The sequence below is a fragment of the Sphaerodactylus townsendi genome, linkage group LG04, assembly GCF_021028975.2.
Source record: "Sphaerodactylus townsendi isolate TG3544 linkage group LG04, MPM_Stown_v2.3, whole genome shotgun sequence".
NCBI classification, from domain to species: domain Eukaryota; kingdom Metazoa; phylum Chordata; class Lepidosauria; order Squamata; family Sphaerodactylidae; genus Sphaerodactylus; species Sphaerodactylus townsendi.
The window spans coordinates 16,779,751-16,798,796 of NC_059428.1; the positions used below are offsets into that span (position 1 = coordinate 16,779,751).

Sequence of the window (19,046 nt, forward strand, 5' to 3'; positions counted from 1 at the left end):
CGAACTGGTGCGAACTGGCTGAATCCCACCACTGGTTCTGATCCCCCCCCCCCAAAAGAGGACACCATGAATCTGAAATTGCTCCTTACGAGTCACCAGGCAGATGGAGACCTGGACCCCCCTCCATCCCATCCATTTTTGACCTTCGGTTATCATACTGGTAGTTTCCACAACATGCCACGGTTGATGCGCTAACATCCGTCAACTTACCCTGAAACATGCAACATCAGCAGCAAGTAGAAGACGAAAAAGAGGTTGTGGGTATATGAGAAGATGTCATAGTTGGAAACCCTGCAAAGAAGAAAGGACAGCTAAATGCCAGACAATCGGAAGGTGGCTGTATTGTTGAATGATGGCTGCCGAATAGACTGTATTTTTAGCAGCCGCTGAAACTAATTTTGGACAGAGTGAGAGGCAAACACAGATGCTGCTGATTCCCAAAGCAGATCACACACAAAAAAGAGCACCGTCTGGGCTGTTCGAGGACTGGAACAGAAGAGCAAAAAGGAGAGAGAAGCAAGAGGATAAAATGGGAAGGAACCGAGTCACTTGCTAGAGTGAAGATTATCACTGGCCTTGGAGGTGTGGGCATGCATGAGTCCCCCTCATCTCCATCTCCATCTCTTTCTTTCTCCCTCATCTCTCTATTTCTTTCTTTCTTTCTCTCTCTCTCCCTCTTTCTTTCTTTCTTTCTTTCTTTCTCTCTCTCTCTCTCTCATCTCTTTTTTCTCTCTTCTTCATCTCTATTTCTTTCTTTCTTTCTCTTTCTTTCTTTCTTTCTTTCTTTCTTTCTTTCTTTCTTTCTTTCTTTCTTTCTTTCTTTCTTTCTTTCTTTCTTTCTTTCTTTCTCTCTCCCTCGTCTCTTTCTTTCTTTCTCCCTCCCTCCCTCTTTCTTTCTTTCTTTCTTTCTTTCTTTCTTTCTTTCTTTCTTTCTTTCTCTCTCCCTCGTCTCTTTCTTTCTTTCTCCCTCCCTCCCTCTTTCTTTCTTTCTTTCTTTCTTTCTCTCTCTCTCTCTCTCTTTCTTTTTTCCTTTTTCTCTCTCCCTCTCTCATCTCTCTATGTCTTTCTTTCTTTCTTTCTCTCTCTCATCTCTTTTTTCTCTCTCCCTCATCTCTTTTTTCTCTCTCCCTCATCTCTCTCTTTCTTTCTTTCTTTCTTTCTTTCTTTCTCTCTCCTTTCTTTCTTTCTTTCTTTCTCCCTCTTTCTTTCTCTCTCCCTCTTTCTTTTTTCTCTCTCCCGCATCTCTTTCTTTCTCCCTCATCTCTCTCTCTCTCTCTTTCTTTCTTTCTTTCTTTCTTTCTTTCTTTCTTTCTTTCTTTCTTTCTTTCTTTCTTTCTTTCTTTCTTTCTTTCTTTCTTTCTTTCTCACTCCTTTCTTTCTTTCTCTCTCTCTTTTTTCTCTCTCCCTCCCTCATCTCTCTATTTCTTTCTTTCTTTCTCTTTCTTTCTTTCTTTCTCCCTCATCTCTTTCTTTCTCTCTCCCTTGAAAGTGGCTAAGCCTGAGTGAGGTCAACAGGCCTAAGGTCATGACAGCGGAGTGGGGATTCAAACCTTCATGTCCCATGCACAGCTAACTAAGCATTGCGTTGCATTGACTCCTTGAACTCTGTGTTAATCTGACTTTCTATATACAGTCTTGGGCATTAACAGGATGTATTCGCATCTCTCTCCTTTAACTAGGTGAAAGAAAAACAAGAAGCAGATCTCTGTATATGTACACACATACATATATAAATACACTAGCGGCTAGAGAAGTCTTCAAACTTAGCTGAGCAGAGTAGTTAAATAACAAGCCAGGACTTCAATATCTGCCTTTAGTCATCACTGCTAACATAGAACACAAGCAGTAAATTTAAGATTCCCTCACACTGCTCTGTTTGCAACAGCCAAGACAGGATCTGCAAGCAGATCCGTAAGGCGAACTCAAAAATCAGAACTACCTAGTATCTCAGATCTGGCAACGTTTCTATATCAATATCAAAGAAGAATATCAAAGCCTAGTAAAAACTGGCATCTGAGATATTTCCAGACAGGGTGTGGGAAATAAAATCTATTATTTTTCCCCCATTCATGCAATAAACGATGCAGAACATGGGTGGGCATTTTCATGTATGCAGGTGCGTTGCTATTCGGAAGTTTGAAAATAAGAGCGGCAACATGGAATCAGACCCATAGTCCATTCAGTCAAGCATCTGCTCCAATCAGATGTCCCCAGGAGCCTATAGGAAGGGCTTGGAGGCCAAAGCCTTTCCTCATTACCGCCCACTCTCACAAAGGGTTACTGCTTTTGAATATGGAGGCTCCATCTAGTCACTGTAGCTTACAGCCCGTGGTGGGCTTCTTCCCTTCATAGCCATCATCTGCCATCTTTCCCCACCCCATGTCTACCCACAGTTATTTGTTTCTTTCAACTAAAAAGTCCCAAACTTTTAGGAACTTCATCATTTTGTCAGACTGCTATGTCAGATTGCACAGGGAGGCCACTGAAATTCACAAACACCAAGACAACTTCAATAAGAAGAGACTCTGGAAATTAACAAAGCTTGGCTCCCAGTACTTAAAAAATGGACTGATAACCCCGCCCACAAAACAATGCAGTCAACCACACCTTTGCATAGCAAGTTCCACCCAAACTACTGATTGGTTCCCCATCCGGGGACATGGACAATATACCACACTAAACTTTCTCTTCTGTATCCCTCTGTGATACACCTGCCACAGATGCAGGCAAAACGTTAGGAACAAGATCTACCAGACCAGTTCATCATTTTGGTTTTCTGTACTTTTGGTTTCCTCTCCCTTTTCCTTCTTTCACTACCTGGAGAAGATTTTCAATGTCTGCTCCACCCCCTAATTACTTAAGAACATATGTTTAGCAGCCTAGATCTTACCTAATGGCATAAGTAGATGCCGTAGACATTAGGAATAATACCAGCACCATAATCACTCCAGTTAATCCTGGAACTAAAACAAAAAGAAGTATGTTAATTGTATACTACATCGAGTCAAAAGTACACACGACTGAAATACATAGCGAGCACAATCCTGCCAAAAACCTTTTAAAAACCCCACTAACTACAATGGACTGCTATACATGTAACAATTATATCTTATTCTGATCAGTAGTTTAGAGCGTGGATCAAAACATCTGCACAATGGTGCCATGTACAGATAGGAAATATGTTTTTCTACAAGCCAGGGGGAAGTTCCTGGTTTGCCGGAAAAAAATGAAATATAAAAAGAAAAAGAAAAGAACCCCTAAAACGTGCTGGCTTGCCAGTCGCGTGGTTTGCCGTGACGTGACACCAACTTTCGATGCAGTGGTTCATCAGAACACCTTATTCTGAATTCTGCTGATGGGGCAAGCAGAGGAGAAACGCCTCCCCTTCCTCCCCAACAAAATGGATCTGAAAGCCCATCAAGGAGAAACAAACTCAAGCATACGAAGCACCATCGACTGGCTGTGAAACACAAAAGGCGTTAGAATTAACCTGCATAACGGATCAATGTTGCCCTTCAATTGCTGCCTATCCATTAGAGCTCAACAGGAAAAACCACTAATCCGCATCTAGGTTTGACAGCAGGGGGCGCCTTTCAAATTGACTGGCACTTAACTATCAAAATTGGTGGCCCACGAAATGAAAAATCTCAGGCAAAGGGGGGAAGCCGGAGAAATGATGCGTGGTTCTTGGACATGCAGCAGTTGAACAGCCACAAATTTATCCACGGCTTTCCAGCCTTAGCTTGGAAAAGATTTATGGAGCAAGCCCAAAAGTCTACTCAGACAAAAACCTCATGTAATTCAGTGGCCATCAGAGCCAGTGTACTATAGAAGAGGAGGAGGAGGAGGAGGAGGAGGAGGAGGAGGAGGAGGAGGAGTTTGGATTTATATCCCCCCTTTCTCATCTGCAGGAGACTCATAGGGGCTTACAATCCCCTTGCCCTTCCCCCCTCACAACAAACACCCTGTGAGGTGGGTGGGGCTGAGAGAGCTCCGAAAAGTTGTGACTAGCCCAAGGTCACCCAGCAGATCCTGGACAATGATGATGATGGTGAAGAAGAGTTTGGATTTATATCCCCCCTTTCTCTCCTGCAGGAGACTCAAAGGGGCTGACAATCTCCTTGCCCTTCCCCCCTCACAACAAACACCCTGTGAGGTGGGTGGGGCTGAGAGAGCTCCGAAAAGCTGTGACTAGCCCAAGGTCACCCAGCTGGCGTGTGTGGGACTGTTTAGTGGTTAAGGTGTTGAACTGGAATATTGGAAACCCGGTTCAAATCCTCATTCTAAATTAAAATTGATCTTTTATAGATATTCAATTTATTACGATCCTGTATTTACATTATTAAGTTATGAACTTATTTTTCTTGCCTTTTTCTGTCTTCCTCCCTTTTTAAAATCAATTCATCTCGGTCATGAAGATTATCATAAACATTATTTATTGAGGAAGGCCAAATGTATCTGGTTAGACAGGGTCAAAAGTTATATGTGTTATGTATCTGATTGTGTCCTGTATTTAACACTTTAGGAACTGTTGGACGTTGCTGCATTGATGTAGCATTGCATTACCCATTCACAGATAACTACTACTGTACCTAATGGTCACAGCATTTTATTGAGGAGGAGATCACAAAAACGTCTCATCGCAAACGGTGTTTTAGAATGCCTTATTCTGGATATTTTTGCACTTGTTAAGAATTCCTAGATCATAACTATGTATACAATTGTATTTTCTGTCTATTATATTGTTAGTGGCTTGTAGTTTTTGTAATTTTGTGGGTTTTTTGTATTTAAGTTTTATTCCCCTTCTTTGTTCGTGTTGAATCCCCTCTCTACCACTGAAACTTGATGGGGGAACTTCCGCCAGTCATACGTTCCCAGACCCTGGCAAGTATTTGGAAGGGAGATCTCCAAGGAATACCGGGGCTTGATGTGGAGGCAGGCAACGGCAAACCACCTCCGAACAGAGGACACCGCGTGTTTTGTGTTTCTTTTCGAATGAGCCCAGAAAAAGAGAAAAGGGCTGTGCGAAGCAAAATGAAGGAAAGGCATAAAACAACAGTGCTCAAGGGAAAATATTTATTGTTTGTACACCCCAGCGTGTTTTACATAAGCTTCATTAGGGGGGGTGTAACTTCAAAGACTGTATGTAATGTTCTCTTCCCTTCTAAAAGCAGAAGTTACATCCCTTTGACAGAGCTCATGTGAAATGTGTAGGAGTTTATAAACAATGAATATTTTCCCGCAAGCACCACTGTTTTCTGCTTTTCTACTGCATATTAGAGCAGCCTGAACAACCTTTTTGGCCCCTTATTCATTTCTGGGGCAGAGGAGTGACCCTCTAACACTCCCACCTCTGCTAGCTAAACAGCAGCTAAAGTTCAGCATAATGCTGCTCAGTACCAAATAAGCACCTTTTACATGACAGCAGCTGGCTGACAGTAGCCACAACTGCCCTGTGCGCACAGTTTTGCCGAGATGATCGACAAGAGGAGACAAAATGGCGGTTCTGTCAGAGAGCTTTTTGCAAAGCATCTGGAATAGACTGTGGAGATGTGAGCAGATTCCAGAAGACCCAGGGAAAAGTGACCTAAACATGGTAGAAAACAACCTCTTGCCACATCAAAGATCTTGAATCATGGCCAAGAGGGTATTTAGCATGCCTGGGGATCTATCGAATAAATTTTTAACCCATGCTTCTCCAAAGAACTCAAGGTCGGGTATGTGGGGTTTCCCCCCCACCATTTTGACTTCACCAAAACCCTTTCAGGCACGTTAGACTGACAGAGTCATCTAGAGAGACCCTCGGAGCAGACTTGTTCCCCGATCTCCTCAGTCCAGGTCAGAGTTGCTACACAGCACTATTTGATCTAGCCCCGTGGTGGCGAACCTTTGGCACTCCAGATGTTATGGACTACAATCCCCATCATCCCCTGCCAACATGGCCAATTGGTTCGCCACCACTGACGTAGCCTAACTGAGCTCATGATCTCACAGGGCCAATGGCCACAGCATGGCAAGGAGTCACTCGTGCTACTGATCTTTCACGGCCTACACAGGCATTGAGTAAAGGTCAAGAACTATTTTGAAAATAGTTCACCAGCAGCTAAAAATCATTCTGAACCCAGATCCAGGGATTTCCAGGTCTACAACAGAAGATATTGTGTAAACCAGTCTTAACTTTATTAGAGTATGGCTGCCATCCTTTGCACATGAACACACATGTTCACTACACTTGGGCAGAAAAAAATGAAATGCACAGATATAGGATGAGTGACACCTGGCTTGACAACAGCCCATGTGAAAGGGATCTGGGAGTCTTAGTAGACCACATACTGAACACGAGTCAGCAGTGTGATGCAGCAGCCAAGAAAGCCAATGCAATTCTGGGGTGCATCTATAGAAGTATAGTGTCCAGATCAACGGATGTAATAGTACCATTCTATTCTTCATTGGCCAGACCTCACTTGGAATACTGTGCCTGATTCTGGGCACCACAATTCAAGAAGGATATTGACAAGCTGGAATGAATCCAGAGGAGGGCAACCAAAATGGTAAAAGGTCTGAATTCCATGCTCTACAAGGAGCAGCTTCAGGAGTTAGGTACATTCAATCTAGAGAAGAGAAGGTTAAAGGATGACATGATAGTCATGTTGAAATATTTGAAGGGATGCCATGATGAGAAGAGAACAAGCTTGTCTTCTGCTGTTCCACAGAATAAGAAGAAGAAGAAGAGTTTGGATTTATATCCCCCCTTTCTCTCCTGCAGGAGACTCAAAGGGGCTGACAATCTCCTTGCCCTTCCCCCCTCACAACAAACACCCTGTGAGGTGGGTGGGGCTGAGAGAGCTCCGAGAAGCTGTGACTAGCCCAAGGTCACCCAGCTGGCATGTGTGGGAGTGCACAGGCTAATCTGAATTCCCCAGATAAGCCTCCACAGCTCAGGCGGCAGAGCAGGGAATCAAACCCGGTTCCTCCAGATTAGATACACAAGCTCTTAACCTCCTACGCCACTGCAGACTAGGACAAAGTACAGGAAAGTTCAAAGTACAGGAAAAGATTCCACCTAAACATTAGGAAGATCTTCCCGATAGTAAGGGCTGTTCAACAGTGGAATTCACTGCCTCAGAGGGTGGTGAAGTCTCCTCCTTTGGAGACTTTTTTTAACAGAGGCTGAATGGCCATCTGTCAGGAGTACTTTGATCGTGTGTTCCGGCATGGCAGGGGGTTGGACTAGAGGGCCCTTGTGGTCTCTTCCAACTCTATGATTCTACACATGAACCAACCTTATACGGAATTACACCCTTGGTCTCTCAAGGCTAGTCTACTCAGATTGGCAGCACCTGTCCAGAGTCTCAGGTTGTGGTCTGTCACATCATGTGCTACCAAGCAGAGGCTATATCACCGAGCCACAGCCCTTCCCCACATTTTCCTGGGAGTAAGCACAATTGAACACAATGGGGCAGCAGTGGCATAGGAGGTTAAGAGCTCATGTATCTAATCTGGAGGAACCGGGTTTGATTCCCAGCTCTGCTGCCTGAGCTGTGGAGGCTTATCTGGGGAATTCAGATTAGCCTGTGCTCTCCCACACACACCAGCTGGGTGACCTTGGGCTAGTCACAGCTTGTCGGAGCTCTCTCAGCCCCACCTACCTAACAGGGTGTTTGTTGTGAGGGGGGAAGGGCAAGGAGATTGTAAGCCCCTTTGAGTCTCCTGCAGGAGAGAAAGGGGGGATATAAATCCAAACTTCTTCTTCTTCTTCTTCCCAGTAGGCGTGAAAAAGATTGAGAAGGTGGAGGAGGAAGGCAGAGTAGAAAGAAGTATAGGACTTTTCATTTTGGAAATTAAGATCTTTGCAAATCCCTCCCGATAGAATAGGTACACGGCATTGCTTTGGAACCGAATGCATGTCACTGTAATAAAACCTTGGACATTTTTTTATTATTATTTTAAAGAAGGCAAAGCTGCCAGTGGCATACTTTGTTCCCAGAGAGAGCTGCGACACCAGTTCTGACGCAGAATAGATTACAGTCAATTTCCATTTTGCCAACCGAGTTGTGACAATTTAGCGGAGCAACGTCCTTCTGCAGGTGTTATTGCAGACTTACCTGTCGCAAACAGTAGCTTCCTGGGATCCTAGAAAGCAAACAAAGACAGCATGGATTCTTTCATGAACTGTGGCAAGGATCGCAATCCATTTTCCTAGCCGATCTTTCTCAGGGCAATCCAAAACGGCGGTAAGCCCTTTCCCCACAACCCACCTAAAATATTTGCAAAACGTTTGATTCCCCCACCGCTACAAAAAGAGAGAGAAACTCTGCTCTCAGCTCAACGATGACATTATTTTGTGCAACAAGGCCTAATCAGAAGATCTCAGCTGGCCTGGGATTGTGAACAAAGGTTGGGCATGTTGGCCTTTTGACTTCCATTTCCCCCCCTTCCAAAAACCCACACTCAAAGGCCCCTTCCGCACATGCAGAATAATGCACTTTCAATCCACTTTCACAATTGTTTGCAAGTGGGTTTTGCTATTCCGCACAGTAAAATCCAGCTTGAAAGTGCATTGAAAGTGGATTGAAAGTGCATTATTCTGCATGTGCGGAAGGGGCCTAAGTCTGCCTCAAGCCGCTCAGGAGAGGTGGAATACATATTTTCTAAATCATTTAAATGGCAAATCTGCATATTTGTCACACCAGGAGCAACCCATTCAGCAATCCATCAGATGCTACAAACTCAGTCCCACCCTCCCTTCCTCCCCACTCACTACCTGTCAGGAATGTCCCCTGCCTTTCCTGGCATCAGGCATCGAGGCGCCAAAGAATAATGGATTTCATACCTGGGTGGGGGAATACTGGATCCGCTGTATGGGGATTGATCTACGCTTTGCAATATAACCAGGGTTTTGACATGTTAATGGATCTAGTCCAGTGGTGGCAAACCTTTGGCACTCCAGATTGGCACTCCAATTGGCCATGCTGGCAGGGGCTGATGGGAATTGTAGTCCATAACATCTGGAGTGCCAAAGGTTCGCCACCACAGATCTAGTCTCTATTTGATCTGCTTAAGGAACAGAAGGAAGAGCCTGCTGGATCAGACCAGAGTCCATCTAGTCCAGCACTCTGCTACTTGCAGTGGCCCACCAGGTGCCTTTGGGAGCTCACGTGCAGGAGGTGAAAGCAGTGGCCTTCTGCGGCTGCTGCTCCCGAGCACCTGGTCTGCTAAGGCATTTGCAGTCTCAGATCAAGGAGGATCAAGATTGGTAGCCATGGCATAGATGCTTCTATATGCTTGGAAATGTAGGCTCATTCCGCATATGCAGAATAATGCACTTTCAAACTGCTTTCAGTGCTCTTTGCAGCTGTGCGGAATAGCAAAATCCACTTGCAAACAGTTGTGAAAGTGGTTTGAAAATGCATTATTTTGCGTGTGCGGAAGGGGGCGTAGATTACTAGGCTGTCTCTGCATGGGACTCTGGAAAGAGGAAGGAGCCCAGCTGGAGGCTATCTGACTATCGCTGCTTTGGCCTTGGACTGTCTGCTTTCAGAAACAAACTTGTCCACACTGTACCTTCACACATTCCCTGGGGAAGTGGGAAGGGGGATCCAAAGGAGCCTGAGTGGGAATAAAAATGATTATAGAATCCAGATCCAGCAGAACTGGCTTCCTGAGTTTAGGGAACTTGTTGCCTAATCTATAAGGACTACTGATCCTGCATCCAGAGTCCTCTTATTGATTGTTGGTATAAGACACTACCTTGCCACGTTCCAGTTTATGAAATGAATGACAGGCATTCAAACTACCAGGACACGTATAAATGCAGTTGCAAACGAACTCCACCAGACACACACAAGTGTGCCTCAAACTATTAAAACACATACAAATGCAATTGCAATTGCAAATAAACTCCTCCCAGACACCTGAAAATGTCATTCATAGATTAATTGAGAAATGGACTGGTGCAGGAAAGATAGATGAAATGGACTGGTGCAAGAAAGATAGATGAATAGGCATAATTTTGATTTCAGTATATATGTATCTGTGTAATTTTAATTTAAGACGTACCCATTAGAACCCTCAAAGAACTGCTGGAAGTTGTTTGAACATACTGGCATACTGAGGAAGACGCACGAAAAACGTTCTATACGCGTGAGACGTTTTTATGTAGAACCTACAGAATTGGAATATGGACTATATGGAACTGAAGCTTTGTTTCTGAACAAAGAATTGAATGGACTAAGTGATTATTTATGTTTAGTTATAAGAGTTGGAAGACTTATGCTGTATCTTTAAGAACTTTGTCAGAGAAATAAGGAAATGTAAATACAAATAGAAGTGTTTGGTTACTGGACAAAACATGCATAGTGGCCCAGATTCTTTTGCTCACCTCGCCGTGGAAGCTGGCAGCATTGAGGGCGAGAAACTCCTCACTGTAGTGCACAGAAAAGTTCAAGGCATTCACCAGGTGAGCAGCAACATGGACCACTGAAGGAAAGAAGGCGGCTCTGGTCAATTGTCAGCACCCCAGAGTGCCACACATTTAAATGAAAATGAAGCAAAGATGACTGGATGGAGAAGGAGGAGATAACTTAATGGAGGTTTCAACATCTAATCACGTGTGGAGAACGTGTAGAGAGGGAACACGTTCGCCCCGTCCAAAAATGCTGGAACCATCTCAATGTGATGACATCACACAGGAGACAGTGATGTGCTGAAATGATTCAATTCAGATGAGAAACTATTCAATTCAGCCCATCACACTGATGCACATAATTGGCCAAGCCAACAACACTGCTTAGGGGAAAACAGGTGGGGTAGTTCCAACTCTGGGGTGGGGTTATTCCACCTCTGGGGAAAGGACCACCACCTCTGAATTTGCAACCAGTGGCAGTAATCCAGCCTTCTTCCCAAGGACATGGCCAAAGCTCCCAGAAGATCTGCCCTCCCAGTAGCCTCCAAGGCAGGGATCGCCAACCTTTTTGCTCTTGCAGGCACTTTTGGAATTCTGACACCGCATGATGAGCACAGCAACAAAATGGCTGCCATAAAATGGCGGTCAAAGGAGGCGGAGCCAGCCACAGAATGACTGCCACAGTTTAACTTCAGTAACACAGTGCAGATCCTTGTGCTGTGGTGGCAGCTGCCAAAGCAACCCTTTATACAATCTGCATGGCCAATCAAGTCTCTAACAGCCAATGAGAAGCCTCGCCAGGCAAAAGCCTCCCACTTCCTAAAGCACTTGGGGGCACCACAAAACACACTGGCAGACAGCATGGTGCCCACAAGCACCAAGTTGGGGGTCTCTGCTCCAAGGTTATCACCACCACCAAATTCTCCTCACTGGAGATGCCAGAAGACTGCTAGGAGATTTCAGGGCTTCACAGATGAGTAAGACCACAAATGTGAACATGGCCCCTTAAGAAGTACTTCTTGCCCTTGGAAGATAGATCCTGGCTGGAGTATCCAAACCTGCTCTAGCATTTAAGAGTTCAGCCTGGATTTCAGCACCCACTGCAACAAGTGGTCCACCTTGGAGCTCTCCAAGGTCCTGCAGCTTCCCATTAACCAAGTCTGACCACCACTGCCTGCAGCGGCTCTACTCTTCAGGGCTCTTGCATGAAAGTTAATCTCCCCTGCAGGTAGCCAGCCAATACTGGACAGCTGCAGAGGCGTTGGAACCATTTTGACAGAGCTGAGCGGGAGAGCTCCCTCCATGAATTCTGACTTGGAGCTGAGCCCCCAGGCTCCATAACTGATACTACAGAAGGCTAAGGTCCAAAGCACAGCAGGATGATGAGTCTGCTCTGCTGACCACACAAGGCTCCTGGCACTTCTGTCTGACTAATCCAGAGACTTCGTGCAGCCTGCCAATCACAGTTTGTTGTTGCACAGTTCCGATCCTGCGCCTGAAGGTTTCTTCAGGTCCAAGCTCCACAGGTTTAGGGTGCTCACTAGGGCCAAGTGATAACTAAAGAACCCCCAGTTCTTGCCTCAAACTCAGATCGTGGATGTTCTCCCAAATCCATCACTTCTTAAGCAAGTCACCTTGGTTGCTGAGATAGAAAAAGTCCTGTGCACGTCAGAAACTGGGGGTCTGTGCTAGACAAAGTGTAGACAAGGAAAAGGACCTTTTTCTCCACAGATCTTTCTAAGATCTTATATGGGTTTTGTGAAGTACAATCACTCTGTCAGCAGCATATGAAAGGAGTTTGTAGGGCACCTTGAATCTACCCACAGGATAGAAAGGCAGGGTATAAATCCAAACTCCTCCTCCTCTTCCTCTTCCTCTTCCTCCTCCTCCTCCTCCTCATCTTCTTCTTGCAGCAAGTGTTTTTAAAAAGTGGGCGGGGCCAGGTATAGATTGTTCTGATTGAACAATGGAAATTTGATTTACAGTGCTGCTATTTAAAACGTTGCTTCAGTGGCAGCTTTCCAATGTGTGACTGAAAGTAAGCTGAGGCGGCCATTTTGTGGCTGGCTCAACCTCCCGTGGCAGTCATTTTGTGGCCGCACCTGCCACATTGCCTCAGAATTCCAAAAGCGTCCTTTAACTCAAAAAAAATGTTAGGGAGACCCGGGCTAGATGGACAACTGGTCTGATACCGCACAGTTACCCCTGTGTCCTTATTCCAGCAGTGCACCTTTGTTAAGAATGAAGTACAAATGGGTCAGCACACACTATAAATCAGTGGTGGCGAACCTTTGGCACTTGTTCCACGGCTAATTGACCATGCTGGCAGGGATTGATGGGAATTGTAGTCCATAACATCTGGAGTGCCAAAGGTTCGCCACCACGGCTATAAATCTATCTAAGCAGGGTTTACACAATAAGGGCTATAGGCCTTTACTGCAAGCCTACCACTGTGTCTTTTAAACCGAGGCCAAGAAGTGAAAGAGACACAGACTTATTAGTCTGGGTTCCCTCGACAGCTGACAGGCATCAGCCACGCAGATCAATCTGTGCCAAACAATATGCGCTGAACCGGCATCCGCGCCTCTGTGTTTAAATTGGCTGCGCTCGATCTGATATCGGCGGTGCCAGCGAACGTTCGGCATGAGTTTATGAGGCAGAGAAGACAACGCTACGGAACCTGTGCTGGAACACAGGCCTCCTCTCAGCGAGTAGAAAATATCTGAGAGGACACCCACCGGTTTACAGGAGGAACCGTGGAACAAGACTACCCCCTCATGTACCGCTGGAGAAAAGCCACAGATTGCTCATAACGTCCGATGCACTTCAGAGCGAGAGTCAGCGTTTCCGGCTCTGAAGGAACGTACCTGAAAAGATGCATATCGTAATGCCGCAGGTGACGTGGAAAGTTTTGCTTTTATCCAAGAGCCTCCTCGTTTTCCGGCTGGCCACCTGAGGAAGTGACGGAGGGGGGAAAATTAAACTAAAATCTGATCTAAAAGGGAGGCAAGAGATGGACAGAGGTGGTTTGTCATTGCCTGCCCTTGACGGTCTCCCACGCAAGTAGTAACCCCGGCTGACCCTGCTGAGCTCCTGAGATCTATGAAATCAGGCTGGCAAATCCCAATGTAAACCACACAAAATACTACAAGACCACAAACCTCACGGACATGCACCGAAGGATAATTTGTAAATTGGTTCTCTACCTTTCATGGCTCTATGCCACGGCACCTGGAATTTGTAAGCCTAAGGAGCAGCAGTGGCGTAGGAGGTTAAGAGCTCGTGTATCTAATCTGGAGGAACCGGGTTTGATTCCCAGCTCTGCCGCCTGAGCTGTGGAGGCTTATCTGGGGAATTCAGATTAGCCTGTACACTCCCACACACGCCAGCTGGGTGACCTTGGGCTAGTCACAGCTTCTCAGAGCTCTCTCAGCCCCACCTACCTCACAGGGTGTTTGTTGTGAGGGGGAAAGGGCAAGGAGATTGTAAGCCCCTTTGAGTCTCCTGCAGGAGAGAAAGGGGGGATATAAATCCAAACTCTTCTTCTTCATGTTGATTTTAATGGTTTCAAAATGCAACTTTATCAGGCGTGCTTTAAAGCAGCAGTGTCCAACTCTGGCCCTCCAGATGTTCATGGACTACAATTCCCATCAGCCCCTGCCAGCACGGCCAATTGCTTGAACACCCCTGCTTTAAACAGTTAGCCGCCTTTGTGGGTGTCACGAGGGCAGAAAAATGGGATACAAATCGTGTGAATAAATAAATAGTTACAAGAGGCCCGCCAAATTTTGGGATCGAGGCAAAACTGACATGCATGAACCTGGAGGGGTGCCAGACTAATTTGTCAGATGGGATGAAGCATAGGACACCTGTACAAAGTAAAGAAGTCTCTTTGGGACCAGGAAGCAATGCCCCCACTATGGCAGCCTGCCATCCCTCTCCCCATTCCACTGAAATGAGCCATGCAGGATTCATGGAGTGGAAAGAGAGAGGGGAATTCACACTCGGAAAGCTTCGAGTGGCAGCCGCCTCTGGTCAACCGAAAAGGAGGAAAGAAAGGCGGGAATGCAAGGAAGATAGTTTGGACCACAGGAATGCCTCAGAGACTAAGGACACTGGGCTTTGATGGTGAAGCCTCAGCTGCAACATAATTTGAGCCTCAGCTGCAACATAATTTGGTGCAGGGGCAATGCCAGAAAAGGGCATGGAGTCTTTTGATAACTCAACCTTCAGTCCTGTCTGTTTATTGAGTCTGTTTTTATCCCGCCCTTCCTCCACAGATTTCTAGGTAGCCTACACGCCTCCCCCTTCTCTGTTTCATCTTCAAAACAACCCTCTGAGATCAGGCCAAGACGGGGGTCCCCAACCTTTTGGATTCTGGACACCTTTAGGATTCTGACAGGCCATTGGTCAGAACTACAAGGAGCAGCAGTGGCGTAGGAGGTTAAGAGCTCATGTATCTAATCTGGAGGAACCAGGTTTGATTCCCCGCTCTGCTGCTTGAGCTGTGGAGGCTTATCTGGGGAATTCAGATTAGCCTGTACACTCCCACACACGCCAGCTGGGTGACCTTGGGCTAGTCACAGCTTCTCGGAGCTCTCTTGAGGCTCCCAACACCCACACCTCACAGGGTGTTTGTTGTGAGGGGGGAAGGGCAAGGAGATTGTCAGCCCCTTTGAGTCTCCTGCAGGAGAGAAAGGGGGGATATAAATCCAAACTCTTCTTCTTTTTCTACAAAATGGTTGCCACAGGAGGCAGAGCCAGCTTTGGGCTAGTACAGGGGTCTGCAACCTGTGGCTCTCCAGATGTTCATGGACTACAGAGTATGGCCAATTGGTCATACTGGCAGGGGCTGATGGGATTTGTAGTTCATGAACATCTGGAGAGCCACAGGTGGCAGATCCCTGGGCTACTATCTGGAAGACTCAGGTTCAAATTCCTACTCATACCCTGGAAGGTCACTGGGTGACATTGGAGAACTCAAGAGTATTTTACTCTAACCTACCTAACAGGGCTGTTGTATGGATGAGGAGAAAAGGAGAAGGATGCAAGTCACTTTGAGTCCCCATTGGAGAGAAAGGTGGGGTGCAAAGGAATGACGTAAATAAATAACACTGGCATACGCAAGAAGCACAGTCACGCACTACACACACACACACGCATATACAGGATGCCCAACTACAGGGAAGAAGAGGGGTGATTTAAAACTATATGCTGGAAATGAGAGAATAAAACCAGCATCATGGTGGTAGATGCTGCTGAAACCATGTTATCTGCGGAGCCAATCAGAGGTTCTGCTGGGTAACAGCCTCACCTGCTTTGCAAAAACAGTTGGTGGGCACTATGTTGGGGGAAGGAAAGGGGTTGGCCCTTCATGCTAGAGTGGGAATTTGACTCTAGATCTTCCAGATCCAAGTCTGACATTCTACCCATTACATGACATTGGATCTCTTTCTACTTCTGGCCACTGCCAATAATCTGTGTGTGTGGTTCAAGCTCAGCTGGTAGCTAACAGTGCCCAACCCCGCAGCAATGCAATTCTTCATGATCTCTCAAGCACCGACACAGTATGTATGTATGTATGTATGTATGTATGTATGTATGTATGTATGTATGTATGTATGTATGTATGTGTGTGTATGTGTGTATGTGTGTGTGTGTGTGTGTATGTGTGTGTGTGTGTGTGTGTATGTGTGTGTGTGTGTATGTATGTATGAATGTGTGTGTATTAATTAATCAATCAATCAATCAATCAATCAATCAATCAATCAATTAATTAATTAATTATATTTGTGGACCGCCTCACCCCCGAAGGGCTCGAGGCGGTTCACAGGTTTGGCAATAACCAGTGCCGTAGCATATAAACATAGAATAACCCCATTAAAACAAAGATGCATCAGCAATTACATTAAAATGAATAAAACAGGAATAAAACAGCAAAACATCAAACAAAAGAACAGCGCCGGATCAAAAAAAGGCCGGGAGGGGAAAGGCAGGACCCAAAACAAAATCACGGCCCTGCCATCTATTCTATGATGAATAGAATGCTAGCCATGACCCAGGAAGGCCTCAGTTCAAATCCCCTCTTTGCCATGAACCAGTGACTTTGAGCCTAGTATTTTTTTTCCCCCTCAAAGACCTGCATTACGGGACTGGGGTTCGCATAAAAGAGGGTGGTTCACATATATACCAGCCTAAGCCCCTCCAGGTAAAAAAAGAAGAAGAGTTTGGATTTATACTCCACCTTTCTCTCCTGTCAGGAGACTCAAGGTGGCTTACAAGCTCCTTTCCCTTCAACAGACACCTTGTGAGGTCGGTGGGGCTGAGAGAGTCCTGAGAGAATTGTGACTAGCCCAAGGTCACCCGACAGGAATGTAGGAGCGCTGAAACACATCTGGTTCACCAGATAAGCCTCTGCCACTCAGGTGGAGGAGTGGGGAATCAAACCCCATTCTCCAGATTAGAATCCACCTGCTCTTAACCACTATAACACACTGGCTCTAAAAGGAAATAGATTGGGGGCTATATGGCACAGTACCAGCCCATTATCCCAAATTCACAAGCAGGAATACTGAAAGCAGAACATCCTAGACACACAACAAACACAGAAAACCTCTGGCTGTTGTGTGTGTTTCTCTCTGTGACAGTGTGGAGTGACTGCGTTGCGGGGTGCACGTTTTGTCCACCTCGCATGGGAGTGAGGCGCATTCACATGTGCGGAGTTCTTTCACAGTTGCCTTTGCTGCCTTTGCAAATCACATTCCCAATTGCATTTGCATTCACATTTGCAATCGCCAAACTTTCTTCTCATTAAGCGATTCTCATTCCCGCCTGAAGGAACAATGAGACACGACAGCAACAAATTAATTCCTTCAAATGGAAAGCATCTCGTAACTGCCTGATAGCAGCATGTGGACCACCATGCGCTGAATGCCGCAGCCGCATGGGAACCTGTCCTCCGTAGCAATCTGTTCGCTCACCACATTCCAGTCCTTCGCTCTTACTGTTACGTCTGGAACCTTGAAGCAACAAACAGACTCTGTAGTATTGTTGAAGGCTTTCATGTCCTTAGTTGACCTTTGCGCTCAGCAGAGGCTAATCTGCCGGTGGTCCCGGGCCCCTCTATGATCCGGCTGGCCTCTACCCGGGCCAGGGCCTTTAGTGCCCTGGCCCCTACCTGGTGGAACAACCTCCCCCCGACCATCAGGGCCCTGCAGGACTTAGAACAGTTCTGCAGGGCCTGCAAGACGGAGTGGTTCCACTGGGCTTTTGGTGAGGCCAGCCGGTGAGGTGCCATCCCTACACACTTTTCCACCTGGAATTACATTCGGATTCAACTGCCATACGACTGGGCTACTGATATTGCTGCCACTTTGGAGTAGGTTTGTGTGTTGGAGGTAACTGGATGTTTTAAAGTGTTTTAACGGAAATGTAATATATTTTTATTGGGGTATATGGATGTGTTTGTTTAAACTGTACACCGCCCAGAGCCCTTAGGGGACAGGGCGGTATAATAAGTCCAACTAATAAATAAATAAATAAATATTTCACAGCCAGATTCAACTGGTTGTGGTAGGTTTTCCGGGCTGTGTGGCCGTGGTCCGGTAGATCTTGTTCCTAACGTTTCGCCTGCATCTGTGGCTGGCCTCTTCAGAGGGGTATCACAGAGAAAAGTATGTTACAGAGAAAAGTGTGTTACACACTGTGTCCAGACACAGTGTGTAACACACTTCTCTCTGCGATACACCTCTGAAGAGGCCAGTCACAGATGCAGGCAAAACGTTAGGAACAAGATCTACTGGACCACAGCCACATATCCTGGAAAACCAATGACAACCAGACTCTGTAGCATTGATCAGTAGCATTTATTGATAGGCATCAAAGCACCCAGCTGGGAACCTGGCTTTTGCTACCCGTTTTATCCTAATGTTAATCATCTCTCCCTTTCCCCCAAGGAATGGGAGATACAGTGTTGGAGCCGAGGCGCGCCAAGGTTGGCGATAGATAGGGATAAATCCATCTGGCAGCCTACCCCCATGGGACAGGGAAACAACCCTGTTCCCCATGAGACTAAAGTGTCAGGAGAATGCCCAGTTAGCTACACAGCATATGAAGCCATAAAGCAAAGAACAAGGAAAGAGGACTCCAGAATAGCAGCGATAACATATAGCCGACTCGTTACATACAACTTGCAGCGAGGTAGGTACATATATCTTGAAGCAATTACATTGAGCTAGGAATACATCTCAATCACCAGATACAATCCCCCCAACACTTACCTTCTGAGACCCTCGAAGATAGGCCAGGAGAATCCGGCACATGGGCAAAAGGACTAGGCTGCAGTTGAGGTTGAGGACAGACGCTGAAGCTCTGCTGAGGCACAATCCCAGCTGAACAAAGACAACAAGGGGTAGAATCAGGCCTCCGGAAACCCAATATGAAATCCCCACCGACCAGCAAAGAAAGACCCTAGTGAGCCACCGTACAGGGATAATGAGCTACATTCAACCTAGCATGGCCCTCCTAATGCTTTCTTGTTCTCCAGGATGGGACATGCTATTCTTCCTAGGGCCAAGTTCCCCAATATGGTGCTTGTGGGTGCCATCGTGCCCAATAATACCTTTCCTGGCACCCACCAAGC

At 46.1% G+C, this 19,046-nt stretch overlaps 1 protein-coding gene across 1 annotated transcript in view; it reads right to left on the reverse strand.

Moving 5' to 3' along the window:
- Nucleotides 1–206: 206 nt before the first annotated feature.
- Nucleotides 207–19,046, reverse strand: part of LOC125431981 (NADPH oxidase 4-like) — a 34,675-nt gene continuing 15,835 nt past the window's right edge. The window contains exons 3-8 of the mRNA XM_048495247.1: nt 18,685–18,795; nt 13,273–13,357; nt 10,382–10,479; nt 8,106–8,133; nt 2,891–2,963; nt 207–291 (exon numbers count right to left, since the gene is read on the reverse strand). Of these exons, the coding sequence (XP_048351204.1) occupies nt 207–291; nt 2,891–2,963; nt 8,106–8,133; nt 10,382–10,479; nt 13,273–13,357; nt 18,685–18,795 (480 nt within the window). The remainder of the gene's footprint in view (nt 292–2,890; nt 2,964–8,105; nt 8,134–10,381; nt 10,480–13,272; nt 13,358–18,684; nt 18,796–19,046) is intronic.